A 16672-nucleotide genomic window follows, 5' to 3' on the forward strand; every position below is an offset into this window, starting at 1 on the left:
GAGCTAAATAAAGGGTTTGTTTGATTGGAAGGCTATGGCTTGTAGTTCTTCATTCTCTACTACTTCTATAGGCTTGGGTTAGGTGGTGGCCTTGCGCATGGCCCCTTGGCTCACGGGATTGATAGTCCCATCGGTTAGAGACCTTGGCTCGGTATACTTCTATTTTATGAAAAGCCAGCCAACTTTTGTGTTGTTGTGTACATTTATGTTTCTATTTCCAGATGACTTTCTTCTCTTGATGCATCACTTAGTTGTTTATGGTTGTGCGTGGCCAATTAAATTCGGCCATATGTCGTTGGATATTACTGCCTTAGCATTACACCTGGTTATGCATGCTCTCTAGGCGCTCTATGTATGTGCAACATATATCTTTTGTCCACTTGTCACCGGGAGGATGACCGCCTCTAGGGTTTCGGTCGTGCGTACGTCTTTAGGTGCTATAACATTCTTGGCATTACACACCTCTCTAGCAGATGTGTGTTTTAAATTCTCATTATCTCTCTTCTGCACTCCACGAGTCCCTTTTCTAGCTTTCGTACGAATGTGCCAATACGTAGCGGCATCTTATTTGTTGGAGTTGGCCGTGACAGGTCAGGTGTAAACAATGCTCTCGCGTCTCTTTGCATTTAGAGAATGTAAAGAGACGTTGCATCGTAGGGATTTCGACTAGCGCTAGCAGATGTCATGTGGTGGCACCCTATTGGTATACGATAGTCATACATAGCCTCTCGCATCGGATATCGCCTATCATGATTTAACTCATTGATTGCTAATATAGCAGCAATTGACGACCGTAGTTTCTATAAATTGATTTCGTAGTTGAAGATCTTTTTTGTCACTACTAACTTCGTCTTTTTCAAAGTTGAAAGAAGAATTTAACTTTGTTCTTTGTTTGACCAGTTTTCCTTTTTCGTATTTTTCACTGTCATTTTCTATTTCCTTTTGAAGTGAAAATGATGGCGGGTGTTGGTTTCTCTTCAAGGTCAAAGTTGAAGGACCTTGTGATAAATCTTCTGCGACACAATCCTCCAAACTTTTTGATGAAGTCCCCTCCTTGGTTCACCATCTCAATGGTGACAATTTAGATGTTGATTCCTAGATGCTAATAGAGGTGTTGGAGGAGGTGATAGTCGCCTCAACAGAATTCAGATATGCTTCAAGAGAGCATCCTTTGTTTGACTATCTCTTGGCGAACAATGAACTGTTCAAAGGAGAAGACCAAAAGATACAGAGGAATTATATGAATTGTAATGACAACATTGATCAATTACGCTGGGAAATTCGACCCCATAGGAGCAACACGAAGCAATGGAAGAGAGGGTGTGAGTCTTAGTTAACGAGAGAGAGGATAGTGAGGTGGGTTGAGAAGGCATGTGGCTCCCTCTAATGGGCACTAGTGGAGATTCTAGCATTAGGAGGCTTTAGAAAGGATGGCAAGAGCTAGCGTCCGTTACTCTTCATTGCAAGCTCATTTTGTCTAATAGGGTTAACGTCTTTTTCCGTCCATGCTTCTAATTGGTTGTAAAGATTGATTTCTCTTCTTTTTTTATATTTGTGGCACATGCGATCGCGTATTGGCCAATGGTCAGAAATCTAACCAATTTTCAGCTTGATCCAAAACTCTGGTGGGCCCATTGCAAAGAGAAATGCAAATCAAGGGAGGAAAATGTTCCTTTTGCATTGGCCCACCAGAGTTTTGTATTGGGCTTGTGAGGTTTCAAGGGATGCCTCATCACATGGATCGTTCAGATTTTGTGCCCGTGACACGTGCAAAGGTGCGCATAATTTTTTTTTTTCTTTCTTATATTTCATTTTTTTATAAAATTTTTCATAAAAGAAGTATATGCGGCATATGTGATTGTGCGATTGCGTATGCAGTCGCATACAATCGCATATGTGATTTGAGAACATTGACCATAACATCATTAATGATGGCCATTTCCTCTTCTGCCTTGTCACTTGGAATCCATCAGCCACATCTTATTTGACTGCCCTTATGTTCAATGGATTTTAGAGAAAATTCTTCAGAAATTCTATCATCCTTATACGCTCTCTCCTTCCATTGCTCAAGCGGTAACTAACCTTGTGGAAAATTGCACTAGTCCTGTTTTCATTCTACTAAGCAATTTCTGCTTTCTGGCTCTTGCCTGGACCCTCTGGAGGAAACGGAATAATCGGTAGTCTTCTTCTACCTTCCTTCAAAAAAAAAGGTTATTCGTAGTTGTATTCTAAAGGAAGTGTGGTCCTATATCATTTTTGTTATGAGGCCATTGCTATGATTTCTCCTGCCAATATTCCTGCAGCTTGAAACCTCCCAATTGCTATCTGCCACCCTGGTAGCCTGCTTGCTACTAGTGCTCCAAATCTCCCAGGTGACTCAGGCCTTTGTTGGTCCATCACTTGTTCTGAAATTAGCATCCACCAAAGTCAGGCTCCAATGTTTTTCCCCCGCCTCTAGAATAATTTGGGGTGTAATCTCTAAGGCTGAAAAACATGGGCTCGGGGATAAGAGCCTTCTTGTTTTATTATATAGTTTTCTCAGACTTTCTTCTACTATGTTTTCAAGTGTCCGGATTGAAGTGCAAAATGAGGACTGTCCTGTGGCTATCAAAGATCCCTCAGATTCTTCTTGGAGCATGTGGCTGTTTGTTTGCATCTTGCACTTGAGGATTCTGTCTTCTAAAGGAATGGTGAAGGTTGTTGATAGGCATAAGAGAGCTTTCATTTCTATTCTAGTGAGCACCCCGCCATCAGTTGCACTCGGATCATTACTTCCTCTGAGTTGGCCTCGCTGATGCCTTCTACCATGATTCCCTAGTCTCCTGTTTCTAGCAGGCTAGATTTGCTCGTCTTGTTTTCTTTTCTTCTCCCCGGCCTACGGTTTGGGCTTCCCTTGGCCCGGGGTGTGGACATTTCTCTCACCCTGCCTGGGATTAGGGTGCTTTCTCTTTGGCCCAGGATGTAGGCTCCCCTTTCTTTTCTTTCCTTGGCCTGGGGTGTCGGCCCTCTTATATTTTTGGGGTTCACGCCCTTTTGGAAGATATAAGAGTATTTTTCGTTGCCTTTCAAAAAAAGAAAAAGAAAAGAAAAGACGATGACTCAACCTTAAAAGCACACACTGGCGAGGAGATGGAGGAAATCCAACCAATGTGTCTCAGAACTAATGGTGGACCTAGAATGTTTGATTTTCTACATTTAGTGGAGAAATATTATGTATTTGGGTTATTTTTACTCTGTTTTTTGGCTATTGCTATCAAACTTCTCTAGGTGAACGAGGACCATTGCAGATACTCGTTTTCACTGTATGTCATTGTCTAACCATGATCAGATGATGGGAGAGTCTTCCAGCTATGGCCCACCCACCATGTTGCCAGATCATGAGACTGATGTGCCACGTAATGATGAGTGCAATGTGGTTCAGCCAATGCCATTTCATTAAACTAGAAGTAGATTATCTCAAAGATGACTTTAGTTAGATCCATCATTATGAAGTTTCTTGGTTGTAGTTTCAAATCCTTATTCATCATTTCCATTATCACAAACATTCAAAAACCGAAAGGTGAGAGCATGATCATTGCAGTTGATTTCTACATTATTCCTTGAATTGTTAATCATTCATGTTCAGTCATGAGTAGAACTAGTTTGGACATCCTCAGAAACATTTGCAGTAAAAACTGATGAATAGCTTTTTTCATTTGTGATTTTCAACCATCTACGCTGAGTATCATTGGTTGGACAGTTTATCTGGACTGCTCCATTTGTAACATATCATTCATTAAGCCATCAATGCCATTTTTGTATCCAATTCAAATTTTCATCGATGCACTTCCCCATTTTCCTCAAAATAATTTCCATACTGCAACAAAAAATCTAATACATCCATGCACGAAATTGGTAGGAAGAAACGAAAATACTAGGCAACAGCTCCCCATCTAAATCTCATTGAAAAGCACTCATTGTTGAAGAACACATTTGAACAGCAGGTGGGGTATCCAAACCTGCCGAGTCCATATCAAATTCAACCATCCACTTTACTATGACAGCCACATAACACAGTCCAAAAGTTCCCATATTCTTAAGCAACATGTAATAAGAGGTATGCTAGAATAAGATGAGGTAAAATATCAGGAGCAAAATAACAATTCCAACAAGCGAGCTATAACTAGATCCCCTCTACTATCTTCACAGTGGAGAAGGATCGTTGAAGGTGGACCATCCAATGAAATATGCAACAATGCCACTACATATCACATCCCAAGCATTGTCAAGAGAAGGTCAAAGAGGGAGACCAAGACATCATCACATTTCGAAGAATGAATATTGGGTCCTTTAATATTTTAGGGTGTTTGATTTTCCAAACCCTCTGTAAATACATTGCAAATGGGTAATAATTATTTCCTTTGGTAGTTACGGCATTGTTACCAAATGCTTGATTTGGCTCTTTTTTTAGCTCTAAAATTGAGGACACTGCCAAATATATGTGGGGCCCACTGTGATGTCTCTGGCCTATCCACACCGTCCATCTGTTATGCTAGTTGAATTTACGGCTTGACCAAAAAAATGAGGCTGATCCAAACTTTAGTGGACCACATCACAGGATTTAGGGAATCAAACATCTACCGTTAAAAACTTATTGGTGCCACTATTTCCGTTGGTGTGGGCGATTTGAATGTTGGATTGGCCTCATTTTTTGGCTCATGCCTCAAAATGTTATGCTAAAACGGATGGATGGCACGGATATATCATATATATCACGGTGGGGCCCACAAATTTAAACCGGTCCTTTTGAACTGGTTTTCGGAACAGAAATACAAGTGCATTTTCAAGAAAGGTGGAGGAATAATTACTTATTCACAAGGCATTTACATAGGATTTGGAAAATCAGAAAGGCCCTTAGTATTTTCCAGTAAGCAATTTGATTATTTAGGGAAGTGCTTTATTTGTTTTGGAAATTTGGTCTCATCTTTATTTAGCTATTTAGAGAATGTGTGGTCGAGATTCAACCTTAGATCTTCACCAATGGTTAGGATTTAAGTTAGGCCTTGATGTCTTTTGTATAAGTATTCTTCAATGTAATTGCAAGGGGACTTTTTGGGATTTAAAATTTGCTCTAGGTGAAATGAAGTTGAGTTGCAAGCATGCAACTTGTGGTGTTCTTCTCATCTAACAGTGACGTCTTGAAGCATCTGTATTTTCTCGTCTCCATCTTTGGGTGAGGAAGACTGCATCAATCCTCTGAGCAACCGCCTCTTCTGTCCTCACACTGGAGAAGGAATCTCCGCCCAGAACTGCCTCTTCTGTGTAGGGGTTATGCGTCACAAGCTGGAGTGAGTAAGCCCTTGCTGGCCAGCTTCCTCATAGGTGGAGAAAAGAACTGTAAGAGCAGTCATTAGACTTGCTAACTTGTAGGTGACACTCCTCCCATGTATGGTAAATTCCAAGCTGCCTCTTGACGAAAATAACATAATTCTTCACTGTTCCATTCAGCTGTAAGATTTGTCAAATAGACAATTGGATACAAAATTCACATCAAGTCATCATACAAGAACTTATATAACAACATACTGCATGGGGTCAAGTCGAAGGCATTTCCTGTATGGTGCGGCAGTAACTGTAGGGTCCGTCGTCATCAGAACTGTTGATCTGAATTGATAGACCATAGTTGGTGAATCAGGACCATCCATCTAATGGTCCCTAATGTTGACGACTCAACCTTAAAAACCCACTCTAGTTACCTTTGCAATCTTAACCTCTTTTGTTTTGTTTTGTTTGTTTTTTTCTTTCCTCTCCTAGAGTGGGGTTCTAAGGTCGAGTAGTCAACATCAGAGACCATTGGTTAAAACTCCACCACAGGAAGTTAGTCTAAAATGTCCACTTGTTTTCTTTTCCTTTATAACAGGTAGTGGAGCTGAAAGCCTTGTGGGGTCCACGTGATGTGCGTATGACATACAACCTTTGTGAAAATGTTCAACCTACCATGATGATCAGTTGAACATAAAATGATGTTGATTTAATCATCAAGTGGACTACACCATAAAAAATAGTGTAGACCATTCAAATTCATGTGTGGCCCATGTAATAATTGGATCAGCGTAATTTTTGTTTAGCCTGTATCACCAAACCATGGCCCCACATGTTGATGATGAGCAGGACACTATAATTCCTTCACAAATTATGGACTTCTACTGTAACGTGCAGGTGGACGGTGGACCAACCATTTGGTGATCCAAACCGTTCTTGTGGCTGGGACCACAGTGGATTGGAGATCCTGAAAAATCGCCAGTGGGAAAAGTTCATTGGCGCAAGACCACTACCATTTTTCATTGAACCGCGAGGATCATATGACTGTAGATACTGGGGCATGAGATGATTGGGGTGGTACCCAAAGGACCATTCGCCGCACCTACAGTCTATATAGTGTAACTAGCCCAACAACCATGCATTTGGATCTACCAATATTTGATCTAGGCCGTTCATCTACTAGGAACCATCCTGACTGATTCCCTGGAAACCTTCCTTGACTCGAACCCTTGACTCGCTGTTGAAACTCCCGAGAGTCTACCATCCGAGTAAGACTAAGGAACCCCCTGGAAACCTTCCTACACACATGAAGAGCTGTACACTGAGTTAGCTCGCTGGACTCGACTCGAAAAAGCTCGATTCAACTCTGTTCGAAACTGAGTTCAAGCTGATTTATTGAGCTCGAAAAAATTTCCAACCGAGTTCAAGCTTGCCCAAGCTCGACTCGGATCGAACCAGTTCTGTGACTCAGTACTTTGATATTGATGTTGTTTACCAAATGTTTGATGAAATGACTCAACAAAATGTTGGTTGGTGACGAGGAAGGCATGGATATGAAATAAATATCTTTGTATCTTGAATTTGATGTTGCCTACTGAGTGTTAGATGAAATACCTGTAAGCTACTGCTGCTGTTTTACATACCATTAGGAATTGAAGGTGTGCCCCATTTGTTTGTAAAAATGCTGCGCAGGCACACAGGCTCGAACTGGCTTGAGTTGCTGACTGAACCCAGCTGAGCTGGCCAGTTAGGCTCGAGGACCAAGCCTAGACGAGCTGGGGTCAGCTAGTGGCCAAGCCAAGTATAGCTGTGCCAAGCTGGACTCAGTTGGACTCGTGTACAGCTCTAAATTGGTGATTGGATTTTCTGGTCGAAGGTAGAGTTGTATAAACCATCTATTTACAGGTCACAAGCAAGACGGCTCAGATCGTTGGGTGAAAGAGATTTTTCGAGCATGACCTTTCCAAAATAGGGTCCACCAGATGAAAGATCAAGGTCATTGAAAGGTGGACTCCGACAACACGTTGTGCAAAACTTCATAGACTCTACAATCCAATAGAGGATGATCCTGACCATTCCATTAGTAGACTTCTATTGGTGAGCTTATTTCCTCCCAATATATGTTGCTTGTTGAACAAGGGCCCATATTTCCTTATCTTGTGTGCCCCACTTCAATGGACACTTGATCAACGGTCCATGATCGACGTGTTTATCTCACTGATCAATTGATGGTATTAAATGGATGGAACAATCGAAAGTTAATAGAAGCTAAAACTAGGGCCTGTAAGGTTGGTGTTGAGTGCCAAAAGGTCCACCAATTGGATGTCATGGATCGTCCAATCAGGTAATTCAAGAGCAGTTGTCCATCCACGTCGTAGGGACCCACTTAAACATCATTTCAGACCATGGATGTCCATACCACGTGTCAATTTCAAAAGCAGGGACAAATAATGAAATGAGTGTAATGTAAGCTGGTTAGATTTGACGCCAAGATCATCATTCGCAAAAGCTGGCCGATCCACTAGACTGTCCAAATCAATGTTTTATTACAAAAGTTATTGTTGAGAAATCTGGTCAATCTTACTTCACCTATTGAGTACCTGTGATTTAATAAAAAACAAGAGAAGGCATTGGGGGCATCAGTCATCACCTAAGGCAATCTACACCATCCAAACTATCCTCATTCCAAACCATCCTCATCATGGACTGTACATACATTTTAGTATCCACACTTGATTACTGGAATGATAATAGAGACCTCATTATATTTTTTAGTTGTGGAAGTACTTAATGAAACTAATCCCATTAACTATAAATTAAATAAGCCAAAATCAGCACCTTAAAGTATAAGTTACTGATCCAACGGTTCAGATCTGATAAATCCACGGCCTAGATCTCACACAAATGTGCCACATCAGCAACCGTGAACCCAATCATCTGTTCAGACTCCAGACCAAAACCAATACTATAGTTTCCATAGGTGTGCGTTTAACAAACCAAATGGCTCACGCACATGCATGGTATATACCATATGATAAAAAGGCCCACCTATCATTCAAAAATGAAGGGACAAGGCAGACAAGGCCTCACGAACATCATCACAGCCATTCATTGATGTCTCCCTTTCTTGCATGGTTGAAGAATCCCCTAACGAGAACTTGAAGGTGAAGCACTCTTTCAAAGGGAACTTTTGGTTGCTTTTAATCCCACCACCTCTTTTATTATGGTAGCCTGGATAATCAGACTTCCTAAATTCAACACATTCCTTCAACACAAGGCCTGCTCTTTTGGCCAGCTTCTCCAACTTCCAACGGTTGTAAGGGTAGTCGTTCCGGTGGGCCACGTGCACTTCACCACCATCAGTCAGCATCTTACTTGCACTATGGAAGAAACCCGAGAGGAGATTCTTGTGTTGCCTGTTTTCCCAATGAAATGAAACCAGTCATCAAAATTAGCTTAATACGTTAAAAACAGGTTATCTGGTCCATTCATCTTCTTCTAGATACTGTCAATGGGCCACAATCGAAAAATCACATGGGGCGACATCATCCTAACTGTTGATTGGTGCGATACAAAAGGGAAGTTATAAACCAAACTTAAATGGCCCATATCCAATGTAGAAGAATGGTCATAATCATCAATTCGACATAATATTGTAGATCATGGCCTATCAGCATTTATACACAGATTCTTTAGGGACAATGGGTCAAGTTGAAGTTTGCAGACCCATTCATCAATGGGGCAACAGATTCCATTGCAAACCCAAACCTGACTGATGAGTCACTAACCCATGGCCCTAATAACTCAACACAACCCAGCCAGACCCAACTTAGCTTTAATAATGGAATATGATGTAAGAATTCTATAAGGTGGGCCTTATTGATCAACAGTCTGAATTATCCTAAGTGTTGGATAGTATGAGCGGGCATACCAATAGACCATTAAGTTGTGATTCATCTAAAATTGTGTAAAGGATGGTGTGCTACAACTGTGTCACATGCACAATGTTCCAATTGGATTGAAATTGCCACATTCATGTGGAGCATTAGGGAGATGAGTTTTGATAGGTTTCAAACTCCTCAACCCTCTAAACTATATAAACAGGACTGGTTCCTCAAGCCTACATACAACAGAAGTTTTCATTCTCATCCTAGTGCTTCTCTAAGGGTTTAAAGTGCAAAAGACTACGGCATAAAGCCTACAGCAATGATATCCCAATAAGATATGCTATTTAGTTTATTTGATCTCCATATTTGATGCATAGCACAGTCCTTTGCAATTCCGCATATAATTTACATATGAAGCTAAGGGTATGTATTTGGAAATTTGGGTCACATCAGGCCATCTGATTCAATACATTGATAAAAATATATTAATATGGCCGTTTGGTAGTCAACCCAACCACAAACCAAATGGGTCACACTTAAAGCCCAACCTCATATTTATTCCGCGCTACAAGTGGACCCAAAAGAGGCCCACCAACATAGCCATTTTACAAACAAGAGATAACCAACAGATAAGATCAATATATGGCCCACCTTCCTCTGTCAGATCATTGGACTTAGTTGAAAAGTCTCCCAACACATGATCACAAGCCATCAAATAGCCCCAAGCTAATAACAAATGAAGATCACATGAGCATTTAGGAACATGACAATGATAATTTTATCGACTCCAATGGCCTAGCTAGCACGTGAAAATGGTTTCTCCGCACCCAGAAGTATAAATGAAATTTGAATTAATAATACCATGTGTACAATTTCTATATGCATGTGTATCTAGTGTGCAGAAAATCAAATAATTCCCCCAACTGCTACAATTCATTGTATAGTACACTTACTCAATGAGGTATGTATCTCGCTCCTTGAAAAACGGGATGTGGCCCGCGTGTGGGAAGTTGAAAATGATTCGATCAAACTTCATGGTCTTTAAGATTGGTTGTTTGTTCATGTCATGCACATCAACATCATGCAAGACCATGCATCCCAGTCCATTCAATTCTTCCAGGTGGGCCTCTGAACTCCAATGCTTGATCCTCAACATCTCTGAAAAAATGTCATCCCCATGCATGCAAGAGAGAGTTGGTTAGTAAAAAGAAAATGACGAGGTATACAATATCTACAAGCCTATGATACATCATATGTAAGACTTGATTGTCCAATGTAGATAATCTATGCATCGATTATGAAAATCGGGTCTAGATCTTAAGCTCGTACCTAAATGGTGGTAGGTTATTTGGATGTGAATCGATGACTTTGACCTTTTGCACTTTACACCCTTCTTAAAACCCCTTTGAATTGGACTTGAGTTTTCAATAGGTGTGACTGTAGGGCGAAAGCATGAATTTACAGAAGCAATTGGAGTAGTTTTACTCATCACAAGTATTCTCTCAAGAGTCTTCACACTAAATAGAGTCCACGTTCAATTGAAGTATTGTGGATATGTAATACAGTCTAAGCCCACAACTCCATTATGTATCTAAATCAATCACAACTATTGTGTGGCCCACCAATATGCTTAATCTAAATATCTAGTGGTCAAATTATCTAAAACCTTGATTATGTGCGGCCCACCTAATAAAAGTCTTACATTCTCCCACGGATGTGGATTTCCTACGAAAGTCTTTTGCAGGAAGTTCCTGCGCTGGGAACCCAGGTGGGGCCAACTGTGATGTTTGTGAAAAATCCTCCCCGTCCATCCGTTTTGTGAGTTCATTTTAGGACATGTTGCTAAAAATGAACCGTATCCAAAGCTCAAGTGAGCAGAAAACATGATAATTAAACATCCACAGTTGAAATATTCGTGGGGCCACAGACGTTTTGATTCATGCTAATATTTTTGTTTTCAGTTCATCCCAATAGGAATAACGTTATTAACGGTATGGATGACATCTAAACATCATTGTTGAACCCAAGAAGGTTTCAATGGTAGGAATTTCCCTAACCACATTTTCCTTTAGGGTGTGTTTGATTTTCCAGTGAACTGGTTAAATACCAGGTAAAAGAGTAATAATTATTTCCCCGTGTATTTACAACATACCTGATTTGACTACTTTTTTTGACACAGAAACCGAAAACATTACAAAATATATATGGGTCCCACCATTGCATTTCGCTTATCCACACCATTCATCCATTATGTCATTTGAATTTATAGTATGAGCAAAAAAATGAGGTATATCCAAAGCTCAAGTGGACCACACCATACGAAAAAGTGAATCGAATACTTATCGTTAAAAACTTTGTAGGGCCACTGTTTCTTTTGGTGTGGGCCACCTGAGTGTTGTATCTGCTTCATTTTTTGTCTCATGCTTCAAAATATTGTAGTAAAATAAATGGACTGAACGGATATATTATATACATTACCGTACGATTCAAAAATTAAAATTATCTCTTTTCAACTCGTTTCAATGGCACAAATACATATAAATTTTCAAACACGGTAAACCGTAATAATTACTCATTTCTAGTATATTTACACTGGCTTTGAAAAAACAAACAGGCCCTTAGTACGGCTTACTTGAGCTTTAGATACGGTTCATTTTTGGCAACATGTCCTAAAATGAACTTACAAAACGGATGGACGAGGAGGATTTCTCACAAACATCACAGTGGCCCTACCTAAGTTCCTAGCGCAGGAACTTCCTGCGAAAGTCGACATCCGCGTCCTTCTCCTAGTTGGAAACACTAACCAATAAAAATAAAAAAAAAATAAAAATATTTTCTAAAATTGTTTACTAGAAACATTAGTTTAATTAAAACTTCCTAATTGGTACCGGTAAGACTTTAAAAAAATATTGTTGTTGGATTTCATGAACAACTCTTCTTAAATTTACTTCATTAACACTATTAATATTGAATCATGATAGTCATCATAACATTGGTTCAAAGTGAGATAATCACAATCACAAATCCAGCAACCTAAATTATATAGATCATCGACATTGAGTTTTGTATAAAAATTACATGTCTGATGCAAGCATACATACTTATCTTCGAGTGATCTTATTATCTCTTTGTTAAGAACTTTACATATCTCTAACAAGACAAACTAAATTCCACTTAACAAAAAACAAATATGTACACTAAAGGAGAAGCGAAAAATAAATTGTATTATAGAAATGTCAAAATAAATGAGATCTTTAAATGTTTGCACATAAATCAAATTAAAGTAAAGCTAATACTAATCTAATAATCCTTTGGAATTAACAAGCCCAATAGAAGACATGCATCAAAAGTAGTATGATAGAATGACTTTTAAGGAGTAAATTCACCATTATTTGTTTCGTGTTGAAGAATTTTATAAAAATTTGATAATTTTACACCGAGTAAAACTTAATAACATATCATTTTGTATGTGGGCTCAAGATAAGCTATGTATTTTGCTTTCATAAGAGGTAAAGGTATATTATTTTACGCTCTCAATTATATAATTGCATTATGAAAACATAGATAGAGTAGACTTTTATCATCATTGTGGTCAACAAAGTTTGAATCTATATATCCAATCGATCCAAACAATCGGATCTCTAATATTTGGAAGTGAAGTTCATTATTTATTTGTTTAAAGTACAATACTTACTTTTATAGTGAAAATGAGGTTTACTTAAGACCAATGCTTATATATATTAAAACCCCATGAGCAAAGACTTTGGCTTTATGTATGTCAACATCACGTATGGTGTTCCATTTGATTTACAATACTCATTTAATACCAACTCAATTTATTTGGATTATTCAACTATATTCCATATTTTGCTATCCCTCATTGATTTTAATTCATCTTTAGTGGCATTAATAAAAGGAGTTTCACTCTCACTATTTATAGTATCATTAATGAACATAAAATTCTCAATATTCACAATTTTAATAAATCTTAATTGAGTATAAGTGATAATAGAATTTGAAATATTTTAATCTTTTTTAGCATCTAATAATTAATTGTCATTGGGTTAAGCTTAGCATCTGTAAGATGACCTCATATATAAAGGTGCCACAAATTGAGGTCTTCGATATAGCCTTGCTTGGAACTCTATTAAGAATATTCATACTGTATCATGTGACGTGTCACGGTCCTATAAGTATTTTGTAAAATCTACAAGTATTTACGATAACTTATTCATTGTATATACATGCCCATGATGAGAATAGTTATCTAAATATGATAAAATACTTTCACCCATTTTAAATGTAGTACAGAACAATCCATAAATGTTTATAAATATTACCTCCCATGATAAAAGTAGTCATCAAAAGGTAATAAAACGTGTTGCGTACAAAATATTTTGATCTAACTGGTGCAACATACATTAGTTACATACAAACAATGCCATGTGGTTGTTGTTGTATATTTTGATCTAACTAGTGCAACATACATTAGTTACATACAAACAATGCGATGTGGTTGTTGTTGTATGATTTTCATTGAAATCAGGATCTTAACATAAAAGGGTGTAAGACTATAAAATGAGACTTCTATGAAGGACAAAGAAGTCATTTACCACTTAAACTTGTAAACATGGTAACTATTTGTCAGCCCAAGGGGCAAAAGGTCCGAATGTTAAAATAGTGGTCTCTCTCACAACTTTTTCTCACACATTTAAAAAATGAAATTTATTGGACATATGCACTTCATTTTTTACAGGGCACAACATGATGTGTATATGAAACCCACTCATACTATTAGATGTCTAATCCCACGTTAGGCCCAATACCAAAAAGTCAGGCTATCCCGTGATTCAAGTGAGCACACCAAATAAAATAGTTGAAGCCATCCACCCTTGATTTTCATAGGACCCACAATGATGGTTATATAAAATACACTCCACCCATTAGATGCCACACCAAATTTAGGACTGGAACTCAAAAATTAGGCCCATTCATGATTTAGGTGGGCCACACCAAGAAAAACAGTTTGGAGGATGAACGTTCCCCATACACTATTTTCAATCCTTCATCCACCTAAGGATAGAGCTAATTTTTGGGTTATAGGCATAACATGGAGTGGCACACCTACTAATTAGGGTGGATTTCATATAAACATCATAGTGGGGGCCTACCCAACCTACAAAACCCTTTGCTCTTCCCCACACGTGACACGTGACACTCCCTAAATAAATCTTATAAAAGGTACTTTAATGATAATTACTTAAATTAACGTGATAACTTATTGAAAAAGCTTATGAGAATAAGTACAAAATGTAAATTCTGGCTTTTTCTTTTTGGTAAGAGGACACTGCAAACGTACGTGAAGCATAGTTATGCGGCAATCCAAACCGCCCAAATGTCTCACCAACAGAAACCAATGGATAGCCAAGATTGGGAGAATAAGACAAGAAATAGCCACCCAACATTAAATGGTGCACAACCGTCCATTCCCATTTCCACTGAAAAAAAAAAAAGGTGCAAAAAAACACCAATAAAGATATCTTTTTCCTCCAAGCTAGTATTATATTTTCAAAGTTTTCATTGCTCTCAAACAGAGATTTCATTTTAGATTACAATTCGTTAGAAAGGAAGGAGAATGAAAGCACAGTGCTGGTGATTGTCCACCACAATTTCAAAATGGTGTGACCCCTCCATCATCCATCTAGCATGCAAGTTAATCAATATAGCGTGCCCAAAACACTGGGCCCATTACATGAAAAACAAACCAAGGGTTAGATCATAGGGACCCCATTGGTAAAAAGAAGAAGAAGAAATAGAACAAATTAACGCTCCAGATTCAACTGGCAACATCACAAGGTCATGACCGTTCAATCAATACTATTTTACAGCTAAGCTCCATCCACTGTCGACGACACAATATGGACGATCCAGATTACATGCATGTATCGTTCCACATAAATGAGGTGGAAATGTATGTCAGAAATTCATTCCGTCCATCCGTTTTGCGAACTCATTTTAGGACGTGCGGCCAAAAATGAGGTGGATACAAAACTCAAGTGGGTCGCACGAGAGGGAAAATTGGGAAAAGAAATTCCCACCGTTGAAACCTTCCTGGACTCCATCTTGATGTTTATATGCTATCCAAACCGTTTATAAGGTCATTTTAAATGTGATGAATGAAAACACCAAAAATATAGCCTGATACAGAACTTTTATGGCCATAAGAATGCTTCAACGGTGCTCACTGAATTCCCACTATTTCCTCTCGTGTGGCCCACTTGAGTGTTGCATACATCTATTTTTTGGTCTCAGGTTCTAAAATAAGCTCTCAAAACGGATGGACGGGGTGGATTTCACACAAACATCTCGGTGGGCCCCACCCAGCATCCCTGCGTAGGAACTTCCTGCGAAAGGCTTTCGCAGCAAATCCGCGTCCACTACCAAGGTGTGCTACTACTGATATGCTGCTAAATTCAAAGTATCCCAGCTGTGTGTACGTAACCATGTATGTCTATATGTATATACGTATACTTAATTATACGAGTATATGTAGGCATGCATCTGTACCTTTAGAATCATGTGAAGTTGCCACCATGTTAGTAGCTGAGCGAAGGGCCTTTGCAATAGAGGCAGAGAAGGAGAAATCTCCCTCTCCTACCAGCAGTATCTTGTGAGAGCTGCTGTAGTGTTGTATCCATTTCTCTCTCCTCTCTTTCCTTTTTTCCATTATCGTCACCTTTCTCACCATTCATGGAAGAGACTATCTAATATAGAGTAGTTTTTTTGGTATTCTGGTCGAGTATGACCAATGGCATTCATGCACGCTCCCACCATTCACGTGCCATGTATCTAACTCAATCCAAACCGTTCAAATCACGTAGCATGTTCTAGATGGTTCGTGACCGAAAATTTTATAGATTGGTGATAAAGAAAGAGATGGATCACCTGCAGCCAGTAGCATGCTGACTTGGCATGTGGCCCCATCTTTCTTGCCAAAATGTTACTTGTGTAGGAAATCTAATCGATTCAAGTGTTAGGGAGCACCATGAATATCACCTATCTCTCAGATCACGCTCAATAAGTGGGCCAGATCAGTAAGCTGAGTCTGACCGTTGGCCTCCCATTGTTTTCGACGTGTAGCATGCCAGATGAGAGGATCCGTCTGATATTCGTGCCAAGTGATCTTAATGGTGGTGACTGGAAGAGTGAGGAAGCTAGCTTTACCGGGAACTCCATGCGACGGGAAGATAGGTGGGGCCCGCCGTGATGTTTGTGAGAAATCCATCCTGTTCATTCGCTTCACCAGATGATGGTAGTTTAACATCTCAAAAATGAGGCAGATCCAAAACTCAAGTGGGCCGCACGACAGGAAAAAGTGGGTAGGGAAATGCTGACCGTTGAAACCTCCCTGGGTCCACTGTGATGTTTATATGCCATCCATACCTTTCATAAGGTCATTCTTATTGGGATGAAATGAAAGCACA

General features: G+C 39.2%; 2 protein-coding genes across 3 annotated transcripts in view; one reads left to right on the forward strand and one right to left on the reverse strand.

The window, feature by feature from the left end:
- LOC131255563 (mitochondrial import inner membrane translocase subunit TIM17-2-like) overlaps nucleotides 1–6006 on the forward strand; it is a 30456-nt gene extending 24450 nt beyond the window's left edge. Inside the window, exons 4-5 of one of the 2 annotated variants that reach the window (XR_009176174.1) lie at nucleotides 5115–5618; nucleotides 5900–6006. The gene's annotated coding sequence lies outside the window, so the exon portion shown is untranslated. The remainder of the gene's footprint in view (nucleotides 1–5114; nucleotides 5619–5899) is intronic. The other variant, XR_009176173.1, reaches the window with a different exon arrangement.
- A 2035-nt stretch (nucleotides 6007–8041) lies between these two features.
- On the reverse strand, nucleotides 8042–15915 carry LOC131256394 (uncharacterized protein At4g26485-like). Its single transcript, XM_058257316.1, has 3 exons — nucleotides 15756–15915; nucleotides 10142–10346; nucleotides 8042–8717 (listed from the first exon to the last, which is right to left on the reverse strand). Exons 1-3 carry the CDS (start codon nucleotides 15913–15915, stop codon nucleotides 8357–8359), a joined length of 726 nt encoding a protein of 241 aa, XP_058113299.1. The 3' UTR covers nucleotides 8042–8356.
- Nucleotides 15916–16672: the final 757 nt, after the last annotated feature.

This window comes from Magnolia sinica, chromosome 9 (genome assembly GCF_029962835.1).
Source record: "Magnolia sinica isolate HGM2019 chromosome 9, MsV1, whole genome shotgun sequence".
In the NCBI taxonomy this organism is placed as follows: Eukaryota; Viridiplantae; Streptophyta; class Magnoliopsida; order Magnoliales; family Magnoliaceae; genus Magnolia; species Magnolia sinica.